Raw genomic sequence first — 18,837 nt, forward strand, 5'->3', positions numbered from 1 at the left:
GCTTCTGCTGCACGCACTTTCGGTCTGTTGGTCTTACCAAAGCTCGAAGCCAGCCGTATGCATAGTGCCTGATTGCGCCGTCGTCATGGGCGTGTAACGAACATAGTCTCGTTCCTGGAACCCGGCTTTCGAAACAACCGTGGCACCACAAGGCGTAGCGGATACTCCCTGGACAATATTAGCCGAGATGCTTTCTCTGAGCCAGTCAGACCTACCAACAACGCATCGTCGAGATCTGCTAGCTGAGTGCAATAGCTCACGAGTCTTCCTGCATGGCCTCGCCGCCAATAACAGGGTGCCACTGCTAAAGTACAGAGGCGCATTTTGCCCTCTAGATGCCTATTCTCCGCTGTCAGCAATCTGCGTCTAGATACGTCAGTTATGCATACTGCAGTTTTGCTGGACGCGTGACTGCGTTATAGATCTCCACGGCTTCAGTACTTTGATCTCTTTCGAGGTCAGGGACATTCAGTCGCTCAGCAACGCCAGCAAGCACGTCTTTGGGTTGGAAATGATGGACATATGCTGATTCTGATTTGAGCTGAATACTGCAAACTCCTACGATACTTCTCCGTGTCGGAAGGACCGACTTGAAGGACTCTCGCAACGCTTCGTACACGTGTTCAGACTCATCTTCTTGAATATTATCTTCTGCAACGAGCACCACGCATGCAGGATCTCTTAAGGCTTTCTCGTACTGAACAAAGTAGGAAGATATAGTGTCAGATGGAAATGTCTGGTAATTGACGCGTTGAAACTGAAAAGAAGGCGAAGAAAAGAACGCAGCAGCCGCAACAAGCGAGATTCGGTCCAGGTCATCTAAAGTAGCTAGGCGTACGCCTTCTACAGATGGAAAAAGCATGACTTTGCTCGGCTACTAGCACTGCAAATACGAACTTCGTTCTGGGGAAACATATCGAAGTTCAATATGCAGGTCATTTAAAGCAATGCAATCTCGCAACAGAGTACGCATGCATTCAGGAGAGACATGCTACCAACATCTCTTTGTCTACGATAAGCACGCACTGCCATTACGCATAGTTGTGCATAAAGCGAGTTGAGACATCATACCCGCATTTGTATGTTGCTTGGAATACAGCGCTGGCATTGGACGGGATAAGATCCCGTTGTCGAAAGGTAGGCCGCCTGCCTTGTAAGCGAATTTCCTTCATGGAGGACATCGATACGACTTACAGGTGGCAAACTTAGTCGGTACTACAGCGAAGAAGACGAAATCAATTGCAGCGACCGATAGCGGTAAACAAAGAGACGGCGCAGATGCAGAAGTAAGATGAAGGTTGTGTGTCCGTCTGGTACGCGAGGCAGGTTCGCGGGGAGATGCAGCCCTAACGGAAGCTAAGACATGCATGGCACCGACACAATGAACCAGTGTGGTTCTCGACCTGCCTTTGGTGCCTCCTCGAGCCTTCCTACCATCGAACTCGAAAAGCAACGATCTACCGTACCGGCTTTGCTTTACGGCCCAGGCCGCCATCGTTCCCTGCTACACGGATCTTGCCCATTACTTCTAAGCGAATGAGCGACACGCACCCTCGCGACACGTCCTCTGAAGTTGTACGCAGTCAGCCGCAGCCCTCCATGTCTACCACCAGTTCGCAGTACAGGAATGCCGCCCAAACTCCCTCGCACTACCAGGACTTCCCCACAAGCAACCACGACCCTTTGTATGGCTTGGGCGCATGGCAGCAGCATCATGCTCCCAGCCACGACTCGTACGCTGCCGGCCCGTCAACGGCGCAATTCTTACAGTACCCGGCAGTCGGAGTAGACTCCGCTGGTACGCATCCGCAGTCTGCTCCAACGGCTTGGTCTGGTTACGTCAGACAGGCACCTCTGGAGTGGCAGCACGCTGGACCTGAGCAGAACTACACGACGCGCTCGACCGTCCCCTATTGTGATGCTGAGGGGAGCGCGTCCGTGCCGCACCAAATTCCCACAATCCCGCGCCACTATCAGCACCAACACCAGTACCAGCACCAGCCGGCGCTGGATCTGGGGCACGCATTACCCTTGGCTTCGCAGGATCACGTCTTTCGCAGTACAGAGCGCTTTAACGAGCTGCGCGTTTCGTCAGTAAGTGCACACAAGCAATGTTGTGCCCTGCACTAGGTTCGCGACTAAATCATCCAGGAGTCCCCCGCCAATACGGTAGACCCACCGTACTCGAATCATGCTCAGAAGCTACCTCCAGTCCCACGACTCTCGCATTCACAGCCGCAGACTGTTCTGCTGCACACGAACCACGCGCCACAGGTACCATTGCAGCATGATGTCGGGTGGGAAGCGCATCAGCAGTACTCTGGTCATGTTGGCGACGCTGTTACCACCCGAGCTCCAGATACGAGGCACCATAGCACATCTACTATCCCTTGGCCCATGAACCCCGTCGAAACTTCCAATGCGCCTACTGTTTACGAGCCTCCTCAGACCATGTCGCGGGAATGGGCCGTCGCTGAAGCACCACCTGATCATGAACTTTACGCACGGCAGCCGGTCCCAGTCGATCAGACAACCACCCATTTGTTGGCTCAGCATAGACCACCGCCAAAGAAGAAAGCAGCCAAGGTTCCTTCGTCTTTCGTTGAGCGCCAGGAGAAGCTGAAGGTGTCCAAGCGGAAGGGCCCTCTCCAGGAAAGACAGAGGGAGAAGACCCACACCATGCGCAAGACCAAGCGTATATGCGTTCGTTGTAGATTCTACAAATCAGGGGTATGCATGTCCAACATGACGCAGTGCAAGACTAACGAATGTAGTGTGACGAAGGAGATCCGTGTGAAAAGTGTGAGAAGATCACAGGCCACGCCCGATCCTTTCGCGAGCCCTGTTACAGGGAGCATCTCGAAGACACTAGTCTTATACGTCGTTGTAAGTCATTGCAACATCTGCTGCTTGTTTGCTTCTCACAACTAGACAGGCAATGGCCGCGAGCACCAAGAGGAAGCCGAGTTCCTTGGTTACGACTGGATACACAACAGTCAACTCTACGAGATGGAAATCATCTGGAACCTCCCTGGCTACGGTCCTATACCGAACGCACAGCCTATGCGTATCGCCTTCCGGCCTTATAGCCCAACGCGCGGCCCGCTTGATGTCGCGACGTCCGTCTGGTCCAACCGGGATGGACAGGTTCCGTCTGTCGAACAACCGGCCTACGCCATATACGATACTGCGAATCTCGTTCAGGCCTACGAACGTTACTTCTCCAGCCTTCAGCCAGCGATCGAGGAGTGGATATTTGCTCGCATTCGGCAGGACGAAGTCGCCTATCATACTTACCAGGAGGTGGTACGCATGCGAAGGGTAAACGGAAGCAAAGTCCTCGATCTCGCAATGCGACTCCAATGTCTTTCCGTCGTATCCCAAGGATATGGCTCCGTCTTCTCGGAGAACATACCTGGCATTCGCGAGTACGATTATCGCCGACTCGGCCGTAGCGACTACGAAGCCTACGACCGCAACTCATGCGACCGCCCACTCCCTGGCGCCATAACCCACCAAATGGATGTCGCGGCTGTGAAATACCTTCGCAAACTGGAAAAGCTTTTCGTCAAGGAACTAGTGGCGCTGATTTTCAGACCCAGGATCAAGCCTTGGTATGAGCTCTTTCTGGCATTCTATGTCATCTTCTGGAATCTCGAGTACATCCATCACGGTGCGCAAGACTACATCAAGTCAAAGAACGGCACAGTAAGTGGACGTCACTATCTCATTTTTCCTTTACAGATTCTGACCGCTCTAACTCTGCTAGTTGCTCGAGAACCAGGTCAGCAACGTGGTGACCACTCAGATCAAGAAGTGGGAATTCGCTTTTCCAGTGCTGCTGTACCATTGGCGCTGCATTCTTCGGGGCTACTCCCCGTTCAAATTAGCACGCGACAACCCGGACGAGCTCCGGGAGCGAGGTCATATTGATGCAGAAGGATTCGCATATGTCACAGCCATTGCCAATCTATTTGACCGAAATAAGCCCGGTAAGTTGGTACCGTAGATCCGCTACTGCAAGTCATTTGTTAACCAGCGTAGATCGCTTCCAGCCGCCGCTTACCGGGTTTGCCGCAACGCACTGGTCCACCTCTAGTCAATGGATCGTAAAGCTTTTCAAGGAAGCTGGAGCGTAACGTTCGCGTTTGCTCCGTGTCATGTTGTTCCCCTCTGTTTTTTGATACCCAGTCATTTTGAATGGCATTCGCGAGTCATTTTCTAGCCTGTTTCGCGGGTCGCGGTTTTGTGGAGAGAAATGGGAGGCAAATGTGATGAATATTTGAGTACGTCTACCGTCAGTCTAGTCAACAGGGGAATACTAAATCAGGCCAATAAAAAAGTATGAACACAGGAAAGCGCCGTCATTCTCTGTCATCATTGCGAAACGCATGCCAAATTTGCTCAAGTCATTTCTGCCACCATCTGCGCCTGGGAGAACTTTACTCCGTAAAGTCTAGTAGATACGGAAGTAGCTAGCCGTGGCTCTCGCGTCCGCTGATGTTGCGCCATGGGTCGGTGTCAAAAACAGGGAGACTCTGAGGTCTGCCGGGAGTGAACGGGTCGTCAAAGTTGTTGCGGCAGCTAGCCGGCTTCTCCCAAGCATTTGTGGAGTCGCGGAGGAACAGGCGCAATAGGTGCCGGGTACTAGCTTTGCCATCAACACCGCGGTATGCTGCACGGGCGTGCATGACGGTCAGGTTATGGAGAAACTGGATGTCGCCTTGTTCCCGGTCAACCTTCGTGCAGAAGCGCTTGGCTAGCTCTTCAACGGCGTGCATTGCGTGCAGCTGCTTCCGAGTGACCCTGGGCATGCTAGGGTCACGCGGGATGCTATCAGTACCAAGTAGTGGGGCCTTGACTAGCTGGCACATGGGTTTTCCCTTGGAGAAGAAGAGGGTAGGTCCTAATTCTAGGTAAGGCGCCCCATCCCTGAAGTTAATTAGCAAAACTTCGAGACATCAGATACGACAAAAGCCGTGCTTACTTTTGCTTTAGCTCGAAGGGCCAGTTTGGCTCGGCCATCGTCTCGAGCACTTCTGGGTCCTTTTCAAGAAGCTCGTTATAGATTCTTGGAAAGCTCGCAACGAACTGCTCGCCACCAGCGTCTGGTCCGCCGTCGTTGCGCACGTACAGAGCAATAACGTCGCCGGAGAAGCGATCACTGTGGAAATCCATCGCTGCAGTGATTTTGGACCCAGCGAGACCGAGGTTTTTGCAGTCGTCTGGAACTCTCTTCCTGGTGGCGTCGAGAACGTGACTCAGCGTTTGATTCGCATAGGCGTCTGTTGCTCTTTCTGGGCAGACGTAGGAGCATATGCCCGCAAAAGCAATTACGGCCTCTTCGTCATTGAGGTAAGCACTATCAAGACCCCGGAGTACGACCACGTTGGTGCCGTGGTGAAGCTCTTTGCTGATTGATGAGAGCTTACTAGCCAATTTGGGGCTGCCGAGATCAAAGGTTTTCTGATCTATCTTTGTCCGCGGAAGACCAGTGACTAAAGGTGTGAATCAGCATCGGCTCGTAGAAGAAGAACTGAGTAATTTGGTTTTGCACTCACGCTTGAACTTGATGATGGCCGCCCTCACATTCCGAATATCGCAGTCGGTAAGTTTGACTACGTACTCAGCTGGTTGGAGTCCATCACCTTGCCATACCATGGGCCCCGTTACTGCCGGTGGAAGTTGATCAGGAGAACTGAAATTGGACGAGGAGCTGCTGTGGAGACTGTCAAACGAGGACCTCGCGCTGAGTACCGGAGAAGTCATGTTCGATACGTCGATTGCAGTGTATTCCGCTCAGTGGTCAGGCTCAAAATGAACTAGTTATATTTCGTATTGATTCGATGTATGTGGCGTTGTAAATGTAAATGTAATGGCAGTTGTAGTGATGCGATTCAGGAGTGAGCCTGAGGTGGGCGTTCTTATACCTCATTCTCGATCAATGGGAATCTCTTGAAGACGTTTATCGCGTAATCGCACGCCGCCGTTGTCACGGTGTGTGAATTTAGAGCTGACGGAGCCGCACTTGCTAACGAGAGACTGACATTCGACTTTAGCTCGCCGGAACATTGGAACAGGGCCGAAAACCATTCCCGCTAGCATGGACGGTTCGAGTGGGTGGGTGACCATGTACCTATGTGTCTCCTCCCCGTCTTATCGTGATTCGTCACCTGATGCCCTCTACGCTAATGCCTGTCAGTCAGCCGCCATGACAGTGGGCAAATCCTCACTGAACCACCCTGCGACTCGGGTCTAACGCTCACGGGGGGAGGCAGCGGAACGCATCGAAGCTTCGCCACACGGGCGAAATTGGGTCTCCTGCCCTCCACCAACTTATCCACTGTGCTGAGGAGAGTTGCTTACTGGTAGGACGTTCTTCGGGAGTATCATGTGGGCCCATGGTTGCCACACAATCCACCGTAATGATCGTACTCAAAGTTCGCGTAGGCGGCATGCCGGTGGCAGAAAGCGAGGCGATGCGATGCGCAGATCCTCGGAACGTGGCTCTGATATTGACAGATGTTCGTGCCGCACATCGAACCTTCGACATGTGGATGCAATCCTTTCAAGCAGTCCGCCCGATGGAGAGCAAGGACTTTCCCTATTCCCATCAGCCCTATGCGGTCGAACCTATAATTGTCAGGGATTCCAAGTAGTCACTATCCGCCCAGCTCCTGCATATGCAGGTGAGTTGAAACGGACAGGCCTCATATCTTCATCAGATCTTATCTTCATCTTCCACTCGTGCGATGCAAGCATGTGATCAAGCATACTAATTTCTGATCTGAGACCTAATCCGCGATTTGCGATGGTGATGACAAGGATCCATGTACCTTATTATTGAGCCTTCGTCCTTCACCGTGCTTAAGGCACAGCCTACAATCCAACACAACCACTACCACTCACGACAGCGCCTGTGGCTCACCGGAATCCTCTGCAACAGGATGTCATGCCAGCGTAATGCTTGCAATATGGGCAGCAGCGGTCGAGGCCTCGGTGCAGCTCCAATGCGAGACGCCTCGGAACCGCCAATCTGCGACCACGTTGAGCTGCGCAGCTTTCAAGCATGTCAGGGTCTGCCGACATATGCGCTCTATTGGCTCAATAGGTAAAGATGCGCTGCCGAGCTTTCAGCTTACGAGGGTGGCTTCTTGCTATTGGTGTAGCCAGCATATACAGTGTTTCCACCCCTCCCATGCCAACACATCCTAGTGTCGCATCCGTTGGGCCCGGGGTTGCAGTAGTCGAATCCCGAGTGATGTTACCTACACCGTGTACGTATAACAAACACTGCCGGTAATCGCGCTATGATCTGTCCACCTTTGATTGAGCGTATGGTGCGGCTATCCGCTGATAGCCAAGGCATCCATCGCTCTCACTCACTCACCATGTCTACGATTCCCGGGAATTCTTAGGTTCATTAGATGGCTCCCGCATCGAGATCTAGCTCACCGCTAAGGACAACTTGACTTTGCCTGTTACGAATATGACACATCCGCTGCCGGGCCGTTCGCTTGTCACACGCAGGTAGTGAAGAGCTAGAGCGCTTGGAGAACAGCGTACTGCACTGTGCATGACTAGGTCGGCGTCTCTACCGTAGCCTCATGGCGTGCCTTGGTGAAGACACTGTGACTGCACATCGGTTTAGTGCCGTATGTTGTATGAGTGATCAGCTGGATCCACAGAGGCCTTCATAACGGGCGTACATATTGCATGAATATGCAGCTAGTCGGCCCATCATATGTTAGGGGGACTACGCAATCCGTAGCGCCTAGCTCGCTTCTGAATACAATACGATCGTTTGTACTCAGCCTTGCGGCGCGTCCCAGACTTGATCGCTTGCATCATGTCAAAAATCGAGCGGCTCGGCTATGACAACTCATGGGAAGTCGGCAAGAGGCATGATGTCGTTTTACAGACACGGGGCCCTGTAATCACACACGTGGGTCGTGTGGGGTCGGATCAATCTCTGTATCGGGCCTGTGTGTATTCCTCAAGGGATTTTCACCCTGACAGTGCTGCGTTCGCAGGTGGCTTTCGTGCGACGGGCGGACAGGGGAGCGTAAACGTCGTCGGGGCGTTGATAGCGACCCAGACCTGGCTATGCTTTCCGTGAGCAACCAAACCTCCGAATGCTATACTTTCGATATAAAGAAGGATTGCTGGGTTGATGAGTGCCTGTTCGCAATGTCAGCTAAGCTGAGTATGCTTGACGCCAGAACTGACCTTCTATGGCACACTGTCTGATGGGCGGCTTGCCGAATTGTTGCGATACACGTGAGCTCAGATGGTGTACAACTAAATTGCGGCACAGGCTGAAGAGGGAGTTCCGCCCATCCTCACTAGCGTGTAGTCGGTGAAGTAGAGGCATGTTCCGCGCTTGGAATGTGGCGCATGGGCCGGACAAGGTCGCCCAGCCCTGAGCATGTATCTCTCGGTAATTCGTATGGGTCGGCTGTGAGCACTGGTGGTCAGCGCGTGACAGCAAACCATGGCCACTTTCAAAGCGCCTCAATATTGCGCCTGAAAAATGAGTTTCTCTTTCGAAGGGATGCTTTTCGTGCAGGATTTGGCACGATCACCAGGATTTGTTGCGTTCACTGTAGTGTACTCGAATGCTGAGCTCTTCGAATGCGTGATAGCTCCATCTCCCCCAAGCTCATCCACGCTCCAGAATCTAGAGCATTCGCCAACATACATTGATGAGAAGCCGCGACTGTGGCCATAGAATGGAATCGTTGGTACTCATCGCTCCGGGAGATCTTACCGCGCCCAGCGGATGAGATCCCGAAGGCACGTCGTTGAGCTTGCGGGCCAGCACGGCAGGGCTTGCTCGCTTGAGGCTGTATGGGCATGGAGAAGAGCGCAGATGGCGACAGTGACGACATGGTGTTCCAATGGGGAGGTCTCGTCCACGGCGCCTGATCGGTGAGCGAAAGCTGGAGTGAAACACGAGGTGGGGACAGGGATGCCGGATCGAGACTTTCGCAATTTTCGTGATGCTTCATGGCTGCGCCCCTATGTGAAAGGGCTATCGACGATCCATGAGGAGTAGTTAGGTAGGATGTTAGGTTTCCTTACAGGTGTAGCGACCTCGCCCTTGCTCACTTTTGCTGTTAGCTCGTCGTTAGTGGCCAATGAACTTCAAAGGGGGTCGAAATCATTTGCGTCTGCAGGGATGAGAGCACATGGCCTTTTCATGCACGTCACAAGCGCTACAAGCACTAGCTCCGGCGCACGCCCATAAATATTATCAGGATGGCCCCAACGCGCGAGCATTTCCAGTCTCAGAAATGGGAACGCCTGGTTCGGCTATGTCTTCTCTACGACACACGACACTCACCAGATATCTTTCTCCGCACCTGCGCACCAATTTCCACTGGTGCAGTACCCACATAAGGCTATACGCATGAATTCTTGCCAATGTTCGGTCTTTCCAATGAAGAGTTAGTGTCTGGCAGGACAGGACAGGGTATGTTATCGCTTGTATCTCATCAGCTGAAACAGTAGACCATGATTATACTTTCTGAACGATCTATCACGCAAGCTGCTAGGGAGTGCGAGCCTGAGCCACTCCCAACATGGATTCGGATATTATACTTCTCTTTGGATATCATATTCATTGCCTCGGGAGATCTGAGCCCATCTCGGCTTCATGTCGGCTCTGCAGCATGCAGAAGTACACACCCGGTACTGTGAATGTGGACCTGGGTCCAATATCTGAAGACCTGATGTGGGTATGCGTCGGTCTGGACCGCGATGGATCTTTCAAAAGGAATGAGGGGGTGTGAGGAACGACGAAGACTCCGGACGTACGGCAGATTTGGGTTAAACTGGTGTAGGATCCAACTGCCCTGGACCCTACCAATCCCTTTGTACGCGTACGACTACTGTACCTAGGTGTGCATTCGATAGTCAGAACCAGTATGTTGGCATCGCGAAGTGCGTCTTGCTGTCGACAACCACACGGACCGAGATAAATCTCCCAAATACGACTTGGACAGGGAACAGGGACTCACAACTAGATAGCAAGGACAGATTAGTATCCAGACATGTAAGATGTAGCCTCACTGTCATCTATTCATCTCAGTATGATTACTCATAGATTTCCCAAAGGCGGTTGAACGCAATCACCACCTATCGTAGCTATTCCTATAGACTTGATAGGTGTTTGTTCTATGTCAGATGACGTCATATTCTGCCCAGGCTGGCTTCGAGCATCAAATATTTGTACCGACCATCCAGCCGCAGTCGGCCCTGTAAATATTTGGATTCACCATACCTAGGTACTGCTGAAGTTGATCAACGCTCTACCTACCAACATTCGAGGATATAACGGAAATAACTATTGATTTTCAGCGTAGACGTCACTACCGCGTATGATGCAATGATGGAACTTCAAATATCTACCCACAAAACAAAAGCAACACAGATAGGCACAATACGCCGAACAAGAGTTAGACCGTAAAAACACCTTCAGCAAACTCCACAATGCCGCCATCAGGTCTCGCAATTCTCATCGGAGCCGGACCCGCTACTGTAAGTCGTCTTGCAGGCCCCGCACCGAACACACGCGTCTAATGAAACACGTCTAGGGAACAGGAATAGCACGCATCCTCTCATCACCCGCCCATGGCAACCTCGCCGTCGCACTCTTAGCCCGACGCCCCGAAAATCTCCAAAGCGTCATCTCTACAGTCCGCTCCGCCAACGAAAATGCGGTTCTCGAGGCCTTCCCAAGCGACACTTCGAAAGCATCTCTAGAGAAGGCGTTCGCAGACATCAAAGCACACGAGAGCTTCAAGGGGCTGAACCTGAAGCTGGCGATATACAGTATCAAGCATTCAAGCAAGAAGCCGTTCTTGGAAGAGACGAGGGAAGACTTTGAGGAAAGTCTGGAGACGTATGTTGGAGGGGCTTTTACGTTTGCGCAGGAGAGTTTGAAGAGATTCTTTGCGGATCATGGTGAGACGGGCTTGATGGATGGAGGGGAGAAGAAGGGCGTAAGCAGAATCGTCATCACCAGCTCGTTGCATGCAATACTGATTCTTGACAACAGACACTTATCTTCACTGGCACGCTCGGCGCGCTTCGATGCAGTGCCCAATTCGCCGCATATGGCGCTGGACGTGCCTCTGTCCGTCAATTAGCGCAGACACTGGCCCGTGAGATGAGCGAGAAGGGCGTGCATGTCGTACATACGATCGGCAATGGTGCGATTGCAGATGAAGACGGAGAAGACCAGAAGGTGGGCAAGAAGATGAGCGCCGATGCTGTTGGTGAGACGTATCTTTGGCTGCATCAACAGAAGCCTTGCTTGTGGACACATGAGCTCGATATGAGGCCCGCTTGCGAGAAGTTTTAGAGGTATTACCGGAGCCCTTGCTTTTGCAACCCGCGAAGTCTATAATAGAGGCAAGAGCGACTGCATTCAGGATCGAGAGAAAGGCTATATAAATGTAGGGATATGCATGTTTGATCACACGAGGAAGAATTGGGAACCAGAATCGGGTCACTCTCTGTCTCATTTGTCTTGCGTCCGTGACTGGTGCAGCCCTTTGTGCGCTTAGAGAGGCGCTCATGCTAGACTCACTGCATCATGTATTCGGGTCATACTTAGCCTCGGAGTGGTCCGTTGTTTGTTTTGCCATTGTCTCGGATGCAGTAGAGAGTGGTGTGGGGGTTGAAGTACAGCTTGCGCGGATGAGTAACATCATTCGGGCATGTGTAGGTCAGGCCACTTGGCACGGTGTCGATATACTGCCAACGCAGTCATGCCAGACTATGGTGTGTCAACCGATGTATTGGAATAGATATGGTATATATTTTCCATCAATGAAACTGTCCGCCAGCAGTACCATTTTGGGGTGTGATGCATCGTCAGCTTTTGCCCTTGCGTTCCGCGAGCGCTTTGAGATCTGCGATTTGCTTTCGCCTCTTGATCTCCCTTGAACTCCTTCCTGTGGATGATGCTGCATGTGTGACAACAGGTTTCGAAAGCCCAACCAGCCCCGCACATGCATTACTGATGAACCACGTCCACATAGTCTTCGCATACCGTGGTCTCTTCAAAATGGCGAAGTCCATCTCCCATGCAACACGATCATCTGCATTTACTAGTGGGATCGTAGTCTGGCTGAGGACTTACTTGAAGACCGGTCTTGTGTCGTGCGCGAACAAGAAGCCCGAGGTCTCGCAGACCGAAACTGGTGAGCAAGAAATCGACTTCTGGAAGTTCTTCCTCTTTGCGCGAAATTGAGCATTCTATTTTTTGGTACCTCATGCAAGGAAGAAACTGAGCAGATGCGCTGCAGTCTATTTTAGTGTAAAATAACTGAACCTTAGCCAGCTCCTAAAGAGAACGAAGACTTGTATGTTATCTACTTCTGAATCCTGTTTAGTGTTTCCATGAAACAATGCGAGTACTCTGAATGGAGAAGAAATGGAAGACTGCGCTCGAGTGAGGTGTGGGTCCACAACGGGGTTCTTCGGCACGGCCTTGATGACGTTCCGCGCGGGCGCTGACGTTAATTCCATTGATCCAAGCTTGCCTAGCCAAAATCTGCGACAACACACCACAACATTGAGCAGCACAGCAGAGCGTGCTCGACAACCACCCATCCAACTAAATCACCCCAACAGATTTGGAAAAGATGGCGCCAGTAAACACGCCCGTACCACAGGGAATCCCCTCGCCGCCACCTGTCCGAATTGCCGTCGACACGAACAACTCGCTATGGGATCGGTTGAGCAATTGGGCTTCAGAGAACAAGGGTGTCGTATACACGATTGCGGGTATAACACTGGTTGTCGGTGCTGGTGGGGCTGTCTACTACTTCTCCAATGATTCAAGAGACAGCGCGGCAGACACAGCGGCGACCAAGCGCAAGAGGCAACGCGAGCGCAAGCGCGCAAAGGAGAGGGCCGAGAAGGACTCGGCGCCAGAGAAGTCTGCAGAGTCTGGTAGGTCGATACAACCCTCTGACAAGGACGTGCACTGATGAGAAAATAGAGAAGAAGGCATCTGTAGCGGAAACAACCGAAGACAAGCTCCCAGAGGTTGACGAGAACAGCGTGGGCTCACTCTCAGACGAGGTGCGACACATCTCCCGTCAAATCACCCTCAAAGGCGATGACTGACGATTCGTAGGACCGCAAGGACTATGCCGCGAAACTCAAGGCTGCAGGCAACAAGGCCTACGGGTCCAAGGACTACAACCGCGCCATCGACCTCTACGGCAAGGCCATCCTCTGCAAGCAAGACCCCGTCTTCTATTCGAACCGCGCCGCCTGCTACAATGCCATGTCTGAGTGGGACAAGGTCATTGAGGACACGACCGCCGCCATCAACCTCGACAACGAATACGTAAAGGCGCTGAACCGACGAGCGAACGCATACGAGCAGGTCGAGCGCAACAGCGAGGCCCTCCTCGACTACACTGCAAGCTGCATCATCGATGGCTTCCGCAACGAGAGCAGCGCACAGAGCGTCGAGCGTCTGCTTAAGAAGGTCGCCGACGCCAAGGGCAAGGCCATTCTCGCCTCCAAGGAGAAGAAGCTGCCCAGCCCGACTTTCGTCACAAACTACCTCCAGAGCTTCCGACCGAAGCCAACACCAGAGGGCCTCGAGGACGACGCCGAGCTTGATGAGGAGAGCGGAAAGGGCCAGTTGCGCAAGGGTCTGAAGGCCATGGCCACCAAGACCGGCGATGGATACACGGAAGCTGCCGCAGCTTTCGACCGCGCAGTCGAGCTCGGAGACCTTGGTGAGCACGAGGCTTTCGCGTATAACATGCGCGGAACCTTTAGCTACCTCAAGGGCGACAACGAAGACGCGCTCAAGGACATGGACAAGAGCATCGAGCTCCAGCCCACACTAACACAGAGCTTCATCAAGCGCGCGAGCATGCACCTTGAGCTCGCCAACCCCGAAGCCGCCGAAGCCGACTTCGCCGCCGCCCTCGAACAGAACTCCAGCGACCCCGACATCTTCTACCACCGCGCACAACTACACTTCATCAAGTCCGAGTTCGGCGAGGCCGCAAAGGACTACCAGAAGTCCATCGACCTCGACAAGGACTTCATCTTCTCGCACATCCAACTCGGTGTCACACAATACAAGATGGGCAGCATCGCCTCGTCAATGGCTACATTCCGCCGCTGCATGAAGAACTTCTCCCAAGTCCCCGACGTATACAACTACTACGGAGAACTGCTGCTCGACCAGCAAAAGTACCAGGAAGCCATCGAGAAGTTCGATACCGCTGTCGAGATGGAGAAGACGAGCAAGCCCCTCGGCATGAACGTCCTGCCCCTCATCAACAAGGCGCTCGCGCTATTCCAATGGAAGAACGACTTCGACGACGCCGAGAAGCTGTGCGAGAAGGCTCTCATCATCGACCCCGAATGCGACATCGCTGTCGCAACCATGGCACAGCTGCTGCTGCAACAAGGGAAGGTCACAGAGGCGCTCAAGTACTTTGAGCGCGCAGCCGAGCTGTCTAGGACAGAAGGCGAGATCGTCAACGCTCTCAGCTACGCCGAGGCAACCAGGACACAACTTGAGGTAAGCCACATGATCTTCACTTCACACCGAACCAAATGCTAACTCTCTCTACTAGGTGCAAGAAAAGTACCCCAAGCTCGCTTCGAGACTAGGTGCCATGGGCGCAGCTGGCGGTGGCTTCGGCGGCATGCGATAAACACCCTCCTTCTTTTCTTCCTTCCATCAAACCATGATACACACCTTTTCTCCACCCCCCCCCCCCTCTTCTACGCTCTTCTCACCCCTTTGTTCCAAAATGATGTATTTAGTATTGGGCACTCCGAGTGTGCGGAACTGCAGAAGGTTGGAAAGCTCCTTCATGAAATGAGTTGGCCGAGGGAGCAATGGAATATGCGTCAAAGAGACTAACAACAACGGGCGTTTATTTTGATGTGATAGCTCTCCTGCTCCTGGTGGTTGTGTAGTTGTAAATGTATGAATGGTTGTTGATGTACGATGATTATTGTTATTGCTCTCGAGACAAATGTGCTGTTTACTAGAGAAACGACATGTATGATCTAACAAGATATATTGAGTGTACTTATACTACACTGGTATCAAAGCCTCATCCGTACATTTGCCCTCTATAAGCGATCTATACGTTCACGGAACCTGTGCTATGCATATCCCGTCGTTCCAACAACGCCACCTCTATCCGTGCCATGACATGGCCGGTGACTTACTCCCCGCTCAGCTGCAGAATAAGGGTACTAGCGACGTCCAAGAAAGGAAAGGGGCTAGTGACAATCTTCTCTCCCTCCTGCCGGCCAGCACCAACAAGCTCCGTTCGCTCTCGTAGGATGTCCGTTCCTCCCTCGCGAAGCTTATTCGCCAGGTCCTCGGGTAGCGGCTCACCCTCACCCAGTCTGCGCCAGATACCTTGCTCGTCATCCCATCCGTCTTGATGCGGGTTCTGGTGGCTTGAGGAGAGTGCGAATGTGTCAAGGGAGGGGGTCGCTTTGATTTCGCGGACGAGGTTAGACACGAGACGTTCGTAGCCGGCGCATTTGAAGTCTACGACGAAGAAATCGCGGTCGATACTGTACAGTTGAATGGACATGTAGATCCAGACTGCCTCGTCAGGGTAGGGGTGTTCTTCGCTGATGGAGTTTGCACGCTCAGATGGAGTCAGGCCTTCTATGCCGTGACTGATACTTGATGCACTTGCGTTGGTGGAACTGCGCCTGCGAAGCCCCGAGGGGTCGTTGGCGAGATCGACACGCGACGAGTGCGTGGAAGACGGATGTGCGACACCGGGTGGGAACATGCCTTCTTTGCGGAAGCGGGCGTTGATGACCCATGGATCTTCTGGCACGTGGTAGCCCCAGTCGTTGGTGTGGTTGTAGTGCCTCTTCTGTCGACCTCTCGTCTCCTGCTCATTCGTGTCCTTGTTACGTACGGTAAGCGGCTCACGATGTGGTGAATTTACCCTAGCTCCCTGGTCTTCGTGCGATGAATGCGATGATATCGAATCTTGCGAATGGCTTCGCGATTTCGGCGGTGAGCGGTCATCAGGGTTCTGAGAAGTACTACGGCTGCGGGATCCGCTCCTGCCACCTGCTCGGCGTATTTTAGGTACTTCCCAATCGGCGCCCATGGCTTTCAGAGCCTTGAAAATAGCAAGCATAGCCTCTGCAGGCTGGTTCCTCGACCTTATACCGAACTGCCACTTGGTCGCTCGAGGCTTCTTGGCTGGCAGACTCGTCATAGGCTCGGGCTTGTTTCTGCCTGCTTCTGGCATCGTGCGGAAGTTTGGCTTCAGCCTTCTCGCTGAGATCTGCCTTTGTTCTTCAGTCTGTTCTGGAGTTGGTGGGAGACCATCATTGTCTTGGACCCTGCTGAGTGGTCTCGGGTGACCTTTCATGTAGGCTTTGTGGTATTCTGTGAGACTGCTTGGCAAGATAGCGACTGTGCTCACAGGACTTCTTATATTTGCGAGTTGGCTGCTGGCGTTCGATCCTTGACGTGCCCGTTCGTGTTCCGAGTTCGATGGCGGTATGAATTGGGGTCGAGAAGCAGCGTTCAAGGACTGAGGCCGGAATCGGTCCATATGACTGTCGTGCGTAGGAGGCGACATTTGATCCCATTCAGGACCCGTCAACAAGGCTAGAACCGATTGTTAGCCGCGTACAAGTTAACAGAGAGGGTGGCTTACGATTCTTCCGCATCATCTCGTTCTCGCGAACGATCAAGTAGGCATCCTTTATCGCACTAGGCTCATCGCGTGCCAATGCATCTTGCACGTCATGCTTTGCGTAACCCATAGTCTTGCCGAGCTTCGACACGACATTCTCGTGCAGCGCCTGTACACGAGGAGCATCGGCCGACGGCGCGAGTGCCTTAGGATCGATCGCCTTATTCGGATCCGCCCCACTGTCGAAGAAATCCTGGGCAGGTGGTTCGAGATACGGAGGCAGGTCTTTGGTGAACCAGGGATCTTGCCGTAGTTCGGGGATCGTGATGCGGTGTACGGGGTTGACCATCAACATCTTCCTGATCAAAGACGTAGCGCCCGGGGATAGATAGCTTGGGGTGCTGTACTGCCCAGCAGCGATCTTTTTGAACAGCGTCGGAATATACTCGTCGTCGAAGGGTAGTCGGCCCACTAGGAGAACGTAGAGGATGACACCACAACTCCAGACGTCGACTTCTGGACCCGCATACAACTTTCCGGATATAACTTCGGGCGCGGCGTAGTTTGGACTTCCGCAGCTCGTCTTGAGAAAGTTGCCGTCTGTCATGATGTTGCTCAGTCCGAAGTCGGCGATCTTGACGTTGCTGTCGTCATCGAGTAGGAGGTTCTCTGGCTTCAGATCTCGGTGGACGATCTTGTGTCTGTGGCAGTATTCGACGGCGCATACGATCTGCTGGAAGAACTTGCGGGCCTGGGCTTCCTGCAGCTTCCCGTGGTTGACGATGTAGTCGAACAGCTCACCACCGGCGTACTCGAGGACCATAATAATTTCCGTCGGCGTGGTTATGACGGTGTAGCTATGGACAATCAGTACATGAAGTTCACAAACATGCAAATAACCCACAGCTTGATGATATGAGGATGCCGTAACAGCTGCAAGTACTGGATCTCGCGCTCTATCCTGCCTGCCATGTCTCGAGTGACCAGGCGCTTGCGGTTTATGATCTTGAGCGCCACCTTCTGGCCGCTGACCTGGTGGGTGGCCAGTTTGACCTTACCGAACGAGCCCTCACCGAGTGTCCTGACTATGGTATACTGGCCGAGGCGCTGGTTCGCCTTGGAGTCCTTGCTCTTGCTCTCCTGCACGGCTGTACCGAGCGCAGTGGGCGGCGCGACGGCCTGGTCATTGGCCCTGGTGGTGCTTGCTGCGCCCGCTCCTCGCCGCTGGGCGGGCATGGAGATGGAGAGCTCCTCGAGGTCCTCGTTATCGATTGCGGCCGACATGGTGGGCGTGGTATGAATGCGACGGCGGTGGGAGAGTGGGGCGTGTCGTGCGTCGGAGCGCTGGCTGAAGCCTTAGCCGGGGTGTTCGGTGGTGGTCGTCGGCGGGGACTGTACATGTAGTGTGAGCAGGTGTGCCAATGCAGGGCTGAGCCAAACGGGCGGGAGGCATCAGAAGCATGTGAAGACGGGCGCGCCTGTTGGGAGAGCTCATTTCCGCCCGTGCAACGGGTGACTGGGGAGACAAGGGAGGAGCTACTTACGTCACTGCTGTCTGCTGCTTTACAGCGGGGCGCGCAAGCCGTGGTTCTGGGGCTCGGTGCTGGGAGTCGACGGCGCTTGGCTCACTGCCCCGCTACGACGCGGCGAGGGCCACCATCAAACAGGCGTGAGGCGAGGGAGGAGTTTGGTACACGATGGGCGTGCGGGCGGCGGCGGCGGCGTGCGACGGAGCGGTGGGAGGGTGCAGGCCGGTGACACGGGTTATCGATTGCGAGATGGCCGGCTGCAGTGGAGCGATGCTGTATGTAGCGGGGTGCGGCCTGGTGAGACACGGAGTGCGTCTGCGGTCGAGGGCGGAGGGTGGGAGGATTTGTACGCGGGCCAGGGCTCCGCTAGGTGAAGAAAAAGATGGAGTTATGGGGAAGCGGACTAGGCGCAAAAAGTGACGGAGCTTGGGGTATCGTGAAGCCCCTCTTGGCTCTGCCTGCGGTTGACCAGCCCGCCGCGCCTATCGCACCCCGTCACGGCTGCAAGGGCAACCGCAATGACACGAGCAAACGGATCACCGGAATCGGACCAAGATGTTATCTACTGTAGTGCTTCTATCGCGTGTGTTACAGCAGTCAGCCCGCACATGTTGACTTGCATGAAG

General features: G+C 53.5%; 6 protein-coding genes across 6 annotated transcripts; 4 read left to right on the top strand and 2 right to left on the bottom strand.

The window, feature by feature from the left end:
- Positions 1-2,397: 2,397 nt before the first annotated feature.
- J4E92_003270 (uncharacterized protein) lies at positions 2,398-4,139 on the top strand (the record flags this gene model as incomplete). Its single annotated transcript, XM_051494668.1, has 4 exons — positions 2,398-2,695; positions 2,936-3,708; positions 3,770-3,992; positions 4,045-4,139. The coding sequence occupies 4 exons, from the start codon at positions 2,398-2,400 to the stop codon at positions 4,137-4,139; spliced, it is 1,389 nt and encodes a 462-aa protein (XP_051354961.1).
- A 336-nt stretch (positions 4,140-4,475) lies between these two features.
- On the bottom strand, positions 4,476-5,769 carry J4E92_003271 (uncharacterized protein; the record flags this gene model as incomplete). Its single annotated transcript, XM_051494669.1, has 3 exons — positions 4,476-4,932; positions 4,988-5,498; positions 5,562-5,769. 3 exons carry the CDS (start codon positions 5,767-5,769, stop codon positions 4,476-4,478), a joined length of 1,176 nt encoding a protein of 391 aa, XP_051354962.1.
- A 4,725-nt stretch (positions 5,770-10,494) lies between these two features.
- J4E92_003272 (uncharacterized protein) lies at positions 10,495-11,368 on the top strand (the record flags this gene model as incomplete). Its single annotated transcript, XM_051494670.1, has 3 exons — positions 10,495-10,542; positions 10,599-11,006; positions 11,063-11,368. The coding sequence occupies 3 exons, from the start codon at positions 10,495-10,497 to the stop codon at positions 11,366-11,368; spliced, it is 762 nt and encodes a 253-aa protein (XP_051354963.1).
- A 409-nt stretch (positions 11,369-11,777) lies between these two features.
- On the top strand, positions 11,778-12,262 carry J4E92_003273 (uncharacterized protein; the record flags this gene model as incomplete). Its single annotated transcript, XM_051494671.1, has 2 exons — positions 11,778-11,790; positions 12,051-12,262. 2 exons carry the CDS (start codon positions 11,778-11,780, stop codon positions 12,260-12,262), a joined length of 225 nt encoding a protein of 74 aa, XP_051354964.1.
- A 394-nt stretch (positions 12,263-12,656) lies between these two features.
- On the top strand, positions 12,657-14,705 carry TOM70 (TOM (translocase of outer membrane) complex component; the record flags this gene model as incomplete). The annotated part of the gene is made up of 4 exons (XM_051494672.1): positions 12,657-12,966; positions 13,016-13,098; positions 13,154-14,569; positions 14,625-14,705. The coding sequence occupies 4 exons, from the start codon at positions 12,657-12,659 to the stop codon at positions 14,703-14,705; spliced, it is 1,890 nt and encodes a 629-aa protein (XP_051354965.1).
- A 522-nt stretch (positions 14,706-15,227) lies between these two features.
- Positions 15,228-17,966, bottom strand: J4E92_003275 (uncharacterized protein; the record flags this gene model as incomplete). The annotated part of the gene is made up of 3 exons (XM_051494673.1): positions 15,228-16,654; positions 16,704-17,539; positions 17,587-17,966. The coding sequence occupies 3 exons, from the start codon at positions 17,964-17,966 to the stop codon at positions 15,228-15,230; spliced, it is 2,643 nt and encodes an 880-aa protein (XP_051354966.1).
- Positions 17,967-18,837: the final 871 nt, after the last annotated feature.

This window comes from Alternaria infectoria, assembly GCF_024043175.1.
Source record: "Alternaria infectoria strain BMP 0036 chromosome Unknown scaffold_4, whole genome shotgun sequence".
Classification (NCBI taxonomy): Eukaryota; Fungi; Ascomycota; class Dothideomycetes; order Pleosporales; family Pleosporaceae; genus Alternaria; species Alternaria infectoria.